This window comes from Glycine soja, chromosome 11 (assembly GCF_004193775.1).
Source record: "Glycine soja cultivar W05 chromosome 11, ASM419377v2, whole genome shotgun sequence".
Classification (NCBI taxonomy): domain Eukaryota; kingdom Viridiplantae; phylum Streptophyta; class Magnoliopsida; order Fabales; family Fabaceae; genus Glycine; species Glycine soja.
Window position 1 is genome coordinate 41,366,589 of NC_041012.1, and position 9,557 is coordinate 41,376,145.

Consider the following 9,557-nt stretch of genomic DNA (forward strand, 5'->3'; position numbering starts at 1 on the left):
CCAACATATTTATCTCTACGAATCTCTATCAACAAAGTTGAACAAAGGAATGCGTGATAAACATATCAAATTTAAGACATTTGATTAAGTGCGTGTTTGGAAATAATTTTCTCCAACTTGAACATTTGTTTAACTCAATGATAGGGAAGTGTTGTTTATTTGGCGCCCAGGTGACACCTAATAAATTGAAGGAAAAAAAATTAACCAATAAAAAATAAATAAATATTTTATTGTTACATTTTCCTAATCAAATATCAACAGATAAAACTGATAAAAATAAGATAAAACAAAGATGAGCTATCAAAATATAAATAAAGTAAAATATAAAACCAACTAAAGTATATACTGCATTTTAATCAAATTAAAGGTTTGGCAAAATGTTGCATTATCCTGATATATTCACTAATATTTCCATAGATTGTTATTTTGGTGTCAAAGGAATAAGTAAGGTTTGTCATATACTTATTTTATAAAATCATTAATTAAACCTCTCTTATAAATAAAAATTATTAATAACTTCAATTAAGCTTATGTTTAAATTTAAATATACAGGATCGTTTAAAAACTTCTCTATTACATATTATCGGTATGAACTATGAACCACATTGAACATATTTCCTATTATATTTGTGTTAATTAACAACGTCAACTCTATTCTTGGACCCCATCAATTAATGATGAACCAAATTTTAGCGTTTTCTGGCCTAATACACTCCATAACAGTGCAACACCATCTCAATTCCACCAACAGTGGTCCTTCCATTGATACGAATATTTTATTGATACCGCCTTTGAAGAAAGAGTCAATGAAGTGATCATGTGTTAAAATTGTATGGTATAGTATGAATGTAACTAAATTTTCTATGGCAACATAGTAAATTTAGTTAAATGCATGCCATTTTTAAGTAAATTTTTTTATGTATTTCTTTATTTTGGATGGAAAAAAGTTCACTAAAACCTCTTTATTTTATATTACAAACTATTTTTTAAATATGGTATTTTTACTTTTAAAATTAAAATTTGTAAATATAATATTTAATAATTTTAATATTCATAAATACAAGTGAATGAAATAGATATTCTCCAGTTTTTTTATCTGTAATAATTAAATGAGAACTGTGTCCATAAATGCATCCATAATAACCAATAAATGAATATGCATAAATTAAAACTCATTAATAACATCATTGAAACCAATTTTTATTTTTCAATGCTTAAGAATAAATGTGCATTTAAAAAGTGCTTCTTATTAAATGTCTCATTAATAACTAATAAATGTATCACATAAATGAAAAAAAAATGATATTATTTGAAGTTCTCTTAGTTTGAGCGGATAAAAGTTCATAAAAAAAATCTTTATTTTAAAAGATAAATAATTAGGATAAATATTATTCAGTTCAGTCCCTGTAGTTTGGCAATAACACGAAAAGAAATTTAGTCATGCGGTTTCATAAGGCGGCGAATTCTGATTTACTTATAATTTATCCTAATAAAAGAAATAGAGTAATCCTATATTTATAATAATTTTTTTACCATGTTTTAATGACATTTTTCCTTATTTCTCAATAATCTTATGTCACGATTTGTTGTCTTGCTTTTTATTTTAAGAATATATTGCAAGTTTTTTAGTATATGAATAGCGCACTATCCAAAAATATATAGTAAGTCTCTTTTTTTCTTTTGTGTGAGAATCAAAACATATAGAAGGATATATAGTGTTGCATGGATAAGGAGAAATTGTATTTTTCACTTCCTCTAGCTATATTACATGGTTATGCATTACCAAAAAAACATTACATGGTTATTCGATACACTAAACCAGTGATTCTTCCTTATACATTTTAACCCTAATACATGGTGAACTTGAAGATAAGAAATGAAGAAGCAAAAGGAACATTCATGCATTTGCTGTTGTATCACTCAGCTTCACTACCTTTGAGGAAAGAGGCACTCTTGGTGATTTCACGCACTGGCTTGTTTGTGTACCTGATGAAATTATAGGCCCATGTACCAGCCACAGCTCCAAGAGTTGGTGACACCAAATATATCCATATTCCTCTGTATTCATGGTGCACAATAGCAGGCCCTAAACTTCTTGCTGGATTCATTGATGCTCCTGTGATTGGCCTGCAGTCAAATTTAATTAATAACTAATTTCAGTACTCCAAAGTGAGTTCCAAGTTTCCCAAGGTGCAATATCTTAATTTTAATTTATTGAATAATAATGTAAACAATACTGTTCATTAATTTGAAAGCATGCAATGGAATGGTATAATCAATTAGGTTTTAAGATAAGCTAATACCCGGCAAACATCACATTTAGCAGCACCGTAGACCCAACTGCAAGCCCTGCCAGCTCACCAATCTGCAGGATTTTAAAATAAAATAACTTAAATTAACAAAAGTTATGAAATAGTGTGGAAGAATATTCAAATATATATATATATAGTATTGACACGCATTGCATGTCTTGTGTTGTAAACTTCTAGCACGTATTCCAAGTGATTCGACACGTACAAATATGCTTATGCAGTTAGGCAATTTAAGTAACCATTTTTTTTATGTGGAAAGGCCAAAGAGTTTGGCAAGATACGCCAATGCCAACCCTATTTGCTAAATTCAAAATGTTCAACAAAGATTAAGACACAACCATCGTCAAACAAGCAATTTTTTTTTTCCTTTTGAACAAGAACATGAAAGATTACCGCTCTGTTATCGGTGGCAACACCAGAAATGACAAACATGAGATAAAAAGTGATTATGAATTCGACCACAAAAGACTGCAAATCAGAACCGGAAGGGAGTGTTCCTGCAAAATGGTCATTCTTGCCATTGAATATAAGTCTAAGAGTTCCACTAGCAAGTGTGGCTCCAACGACCTGAGCTATCACATAAGCTGGTACCTAAAACATGTATAAAATGAAAGAAAATTCAATAATTAGAGACAAACTGAGACCATATTTGACCAAATGAGAATATAATAATATAGCAGCTGAAGCAAAAGCAGAGTAAAAGAGGGTGTAATTGGTTAACTAATTAACACTCACCTGCTTCAGTGGAAACCTTTTGGTGGTAGCATGAGCAATGGTGACAGCAGGGTTGAAATGAGCACCAGAGATGTGACCAACTGAGTAAACCAAAACCATAACAGTGAGACCCCAAACAATTGAAATCCCAGGTTGTGTTACCACTTTGTCCTTGTCAAGGTTCACCACCACCGAAGCACACCCTGCAAATATCAAGAAGTACGTCCCCACCACCTCTGCTACCAACTATATTCAACAAACAACCAAACCATTAAAAATTTCCAGCTCAACATAATTATTCCAAAAGTTTGGATTCATTATAAGTTTCATGGATTCTGAAGTCAACTAATTGAAACAAGAAGAAGAAAGTGAGATTTTATATTATACATCAAATGATCTAAGAAAAATTAAAATTAGAGACGAAACAATTTACATGTAATTTTTTTAAAAAAAAAGTTGTCACTAGGAAACCATATACTTATGATTTCACTGTTAATTTACAAAAACTTTTCAATCTGTTTTCTATTTTTAAGTATTTGTACAACAAATAATGAAAACAATTTCTTAGTAAACAGAAAACATGTTGAAAACAAGATGGCCATTTTGTAAATTAACAGTAAAAACAGGAAATGAAACAGAAGTAAACTGGTCCTAAAATTTTTGACACAATCATTAGTAACAAAAAAGCAACTTTTGTCACTAAATTTGGTCGCTAATACTTTTCTGTGTGAAATAGTGAATGAAATCCATATGGGGTTGGAAATTAAACAAGAGCACTTGAATGAGTTGTGGACAAAGAAAAGAAAAAATAAGGATTTAGGAGAGAGAGAGAGAGAGAGACCTTCTGCAGAAGAGGTACACAGTCTTGGTTGGCTGAGTCATCACACTTCTTGGGGGCATCACCGTTTACATTTAAAACCACTTGGTGGCTTCCATTGTTTGCAGAATTATCAGCCACCACAGACATGGTCTTTGGACAAAGCTAAAGAGATGATGGAATGAAAAGGAAAAGGGTGTCTTGCTTTGTAAAAGAAAAATGCTATGCTAGCTTTGTTTCAAAGACCATAAGTGATGGAGAAGCGAGGGAGCAACTTCAATTTATGGGCACCAAAAAGTCGTAAAAGGGTAAGAGTCAGGGAGCATACAGAGAGAGATATTCAGAGTATGAACTTTTATCAATTTTTTCCACAGGAGGTTGAGACCAAACAACCACTTTTAATGTCTCCACATATTTTTTTGGTACATACGTCTTTTAAAATTCTTACTTCTCACCGAATATATTGTTCTACCTTACATGTATATTGTAATTTTTAGAGAAAATTATTATGTTAGAGTATATAATAGGATATGTTAATGGAAAGTGTAATAGTTGTAGCTTGTGAGCTGTGGAGTGAGGAAAAGCATTGAAAGCTTGTCCAACTACCCACCGGATATGCAGACGGGGGCATCAATGTGCAATAGCACTTTAACATTTATTTTCGACGAGATTTAGGCTTATTTTTTGGTCTATATGTTCCTATTTTGTCGACTGTTTTAATTGGAAAATTGAAAGCAAACAAACTAAACTAGGCCTTTGAATAATTTTGGATCGTGGTAAAAGGTGGATAAGATCACGTGAATTATAGGAACTCTAATTTTAGTACAATAGGAACTCTAGTTATAGTAATATCAAGAAACTGTAGATTAGAATTCCAATTTTCTCTCTTGTTTTTTATGACTGCCATACGCACACCATTCTGAAAAACGTCTCCTCTATGTATTTTGTTTAATATTCATTTACGTATATTACTTTTATAAAACTGAAATAAGATGATAAATGAACCTTTTTGTTGTAATAAACTAAAATAGTATGAAACAATTTTTGAAACTTTCCGTCGGAACTCGGAAGCGTGTTACTCTTAAATGTAACCCATCGTTACAAAATGTTGCGTCAACAGAAGTCAGTTAAGCCTACAAAAGTCTAGTTTATTTATTTTATCAATAAAATAACGTGTTAACCCATCGTGACCATTGAATGTTATATTGCATGGAGAGAACATGTTACATATAAAATCATTCATAAACATTATGTAATAATATCTCTTTTGTTCAATATTTATCCTTAGACAAAAATGTCGTCCGTTTACAAATTAATCATTTGGTTATCAAGTAATTTCTAAGCGTTTGATTAAAAACATGTTAGTATTTAATATCTATGTGCTTCTTAAAAAATAAATAATAAAATATCTCATTTTTATTCGTTTTTTTGCATAAATAAAATTATTGAATATTTTAAATAAAATTAAAACATGGAATTTTATTTTCAATCTAAAATGAATAAACTAAATGAGATATTATTATGTATATTAATCAATACGTATAAAAATTATATTTTTTTAAAGATATAGTTATAGAAAATGGTCTATTTATGTTTTATAAAAATTGAGAAATTTTCACCTGAAATTAAGCTATTGTTATTTTAACGCGAGGTCAATTTTACGGAGTTTTCGAACATTTTTTTCTTTCTTTCTCGTTTAGAGGAATTACACTTCTAAAAAGGTATAGGGATGATAAATAAATAAGTCCATCATGTCCCTACTTACGTCCGTAGTTGATGGGTTGGTTCGAGTAGATAGCTTTATATTTAATAAGCCGTAATTAAATAGGTTGGTCTATTTATTATTTCGTATTTTTAAAAAAATATATCGAAAATTTTGAAACACTATTTTGTTTTGTTGCAGATTAACGTCTTGGTTATGTGAAAGTGTTAAGTTTTCCTATGAAAATTATTCATCAATAAATATGATGAATGCTTACTTCACACTTACAAAGTAGTGGAAAAAATATATTAACAGTAACTTCTTAAATTTGTAAATCGCATGCTCAATCCATTTAATCTGCGAATTCTACTAATCAACTTCGATAAAGTTATGAATAAACGAATCGTTTAATTTTAAACTAATAAGGCTCGTAATTTTAGGAACTTTACGGGTCTAACTTGCGGGACAAGTGGATATATCCAACCCTAAAGTGAAGTTATAAAAGGAGTACGTCAAATTCGATGGCTGAACTTCATTACTTAATTGCAACGCACGTGACATGTGGAAACCCTTCTTTCCGGAATGTGAAAAATAGGATGTGAATCCGAATTGATCATGCAGGGTGGGATAACTTTTACAAAGAAAGTCCCCCTTTTCATCAAAAAAGAAAAAAAGAAAAGTTGTAAAATTGATACAACTGGATTACGATCCTGTTTAATAAATAACTCTAGAAGATCCAAAACATAAAAGGTAATTTATTTTTAATGAAAATACAACGCGGAGACTTTAAGTGAGCATTGGATTTAGATTGCGTCATTTGCATGCATGGTCCTACCGTTTAATTTATAACTTATTTGAATTATAAGAAATTAACCTCAATATATATATATAAAAGTTAAAAATTGTGCAGCCATATGCCATGTGTTGGGTGGACAGTATTACAATATAGTTTTTTTACTTGTTTTTTTACTCTTTCGATCTCTATCTGTTTTTTATTATTTTTACTTTTTTTTTTTGTTTATTTATCGTGCAAAGCACGGGTACTGCACGCTAGGATTCTAATATTTCCTGCAACTTCGTAACTACTGATGGATAGTCTAAAGTTTCATAAATACATGTAACTAATGTTGAAAAATATATAACTTAAAATATTGTTTTACTGATAATATAAACATAAATTACAATTTAAATTAAAATTATTCAATAGTTTTAATTTCAAATATTAAAATTAATAATTATTTATAATAAACATCTCTTTATACTTACTATTAATTAAAAATGTGAGTAATTGATTGAAATAATTAAAGGAATTAAAATATCCTTTGATTCAATAATTAATTAAAAGAAACAAAATATTAATTGAATTTGATATATATATATATATACACACATATAATCTCATGAGAAACATGTTATAAAATAAGGAAGACACATTATATGTTGTCTTAGAAAAGGAATACATGCAAGTTGTATCGTTTCTAAGATCGAGAATTTGAAATTATAATATATACTACATAAAATGTCATTTGTGTATATAATATCTTATCCACCGATGAGAGTAGTAAAACAGAGATAAAAAAAAAATCTAAATTATATCATTTGAATGCATGGTTAAAATTAAAATCAATTAAACTTAAGTAAAATGATTTTGATTATCAATTAATGATTGTATGGTTAAAATTAACTTTCTTTACCTGTTGTTAAACACACACAGGGTAAAACGTGTTTTTGATTTTTTTAAATATTTTGATTTTCGATTTTACTCCTTAGATAAATTTAATATTTTTTTTGTCTCAACATTTACCAAAAGCAATGTAGTTTTATTGTCCCAGAATTATTTGCTATTTCTGTAATTATATGTTTCAAAAATAATAATAACTTATGTAAAATTAAGATTAATATGTTTTAAATTTCTGTATAAGAAAAATTCTTTGATTTTTCTTTTATGAAATTTTAAATCATTACTTTTAAATTCTTTGATATATATATATATGACATTTAAAATATTTATTGACCCTTAACATAAATGTTATTTATTTGTCTTAAAATGAAGGTTAAAAATTAAAAATAATGATTTCAAATTTTAGAGAGATAAAAATAAAAGGAAAAAAAATTTCAGAAATTAAAACTAAATTTTATTCATTTTGTACCTTAGGAGGAAAGAACCATAGATAATAATTTCAAATTTCAGAAATATATATATTAGGGATAAAAGACAAAAATTTCAAATATTTTAAAAAGGTATGACTACAAGGTTACAAATATATATATATATACAGCATTGTAACTTGTAAGTGGGTGTGATTGAACAATGACATCAGCTCAGAGAAAAAGAGAAGTGTGTGATATTTTATTATTGCTTTTTTGGATAAAAGAAATTTTTGTCCATAAAAGTATAATGTGATAATTTAATTTAAAAAAAGAAACTTTTTATTTAATTTTTAAATATATAAAAGTATAATAATAATTATTTAATTTTTGGATCATATATTTTATTATTAAATTATAGTGTTTAAAGACTGCCTTAATATTTAATTATAAAATTTAAGTATTAATTCAATATTAAATTTTATATCAAAACACAATTATCACATTTTTTTACGTATTTAAAACACAAAATCAAAATTTTATTTCCTTTTAAAGAGTAAATCGTTACATCATTATAATTTTAGAACAAAAGTGGACAGTTTTTCTTAATTGGGAATTATCTATTTGACTCCTGGGTCACGGCGGTAGGGTCATCAAATTAATATGAACTGAATCTTTGGAGTTCGGAGAGTGACAAGAACTCTTTCACACTAGAATCGCACAACAAATTATTTTTTATGCCCTATTTTGATTATTAGTCAAATATAGAGACAAAAAGAAATTACAAAAAAATAAAAAGTATAATAAAAAATGTGTATTTGAATAAATATAAAAAAGCAAAAGATAATTCTTCCATCACTTATTTGGATATGTAAAAAAAAAAAAAAAGAGACAAATAAATAAATTATATAAAAAATAATTTTATATTAAATACACTAAGTTAAAGTAAATTACACTAACTATATAACCTTCCTTATTAGTTATTTAAAAAATAATTTTATAAAGACTGAAAAACAATATATTATATGAGCAATAACATATTTCTTTTTCTCTAGAGGATTTAACTCAAGTGATTTAATAGAGTGCATTGTTATAAATTCTTTTGATACATGTGATCTTTGATTAATAAAAAAATTAAATAACATTACTTTTTACTTATCTTAAATGAATATCTATCTTTTGTATTCAATATTAGTAATTGTTTAGAAATAACTATAAATAAACGAGTAAATTACATAAATTATTCCTTAAACAAATTAAAAAATACACAATTTTATATTACCTTTATCTACTCTTACATTAACTCCTTCTTAGTTAATGATGACCAAGTGTTACTGGCGTGCGTGCAAATGTTAACAAGACTAGTTTCTGATCAACTAGGATTGATGAATTCTTCTTCTTTTCATTCTATTCTATAAACTTTGTAAAATAAAGTTTTTCAAGGTTGTTTCTTATATATATATATATATATATATGAATCGTTATAAAGGTTGATTATTTTAATAATATAAAAACAAAATAGTGCATTTCTGATATGAATCGTTCTGTAATTTTCAACTCAATCAGAAACTTATAAGTCTAAGTGTCTAAAGCAATAGAAATATTAGTTCAATGCGCGTGCAAAGTTTTTCCAACCTCCCACTGTGAGAACCACCATTTCAACGCCAGGCTCAATTAGATATCCACGAAGCATTTATTCTTACATTGACTAACTTTCGCTACATGCATTAATCTGGACCGTTCGGATATTGTTGTACATGCTTATATAATTGCCAGAGTCATTATAGCAAAAGCTTCTCCAAAATATCCACGAACGTACTAATAATATTATCATATTTATTTACTATAATTTAATTTAAAGTATATTATAGCAAAAGCTTCTCCAAAGTATAATTTAATTTATTAAATAATTTGAGGGGCATAT

General features: G+C 27.6%; 1 protein-coding gene across 1 annotated transcript; it reads right to left on the reverse strand.

Moving 5' to 3' along the window:
• Positions 1-1,699: 1,699 nt before the first annotated feature.
• On the reverse strand, positions 1,700-4,268 carry LOC114373919 (aquaporin NIP1-2-like). Its single transcript, XM_028331493.1, has 5 exons — positions 3,868-4,268; positions 3,048-3,272; positions 2,706-2,903; positions 2,304-2,365; positions 1,700-2,127 (listed from the first exon to the last, which is right to left on the reverse strand). Exons 1-5 carry the CDS (start codon positions 3,991-3,993, stop codon positions 1,917-1,919), a joined length of 822 nt encoding a protein of 273 aa, XP_028187294.1. The 5' UTR covers positions 3,994-4,268; the 3' UTR covers positions 1,700-1,916.
• Positions 4,269-9,557: the final 5,289 nt, after the last annotated feature.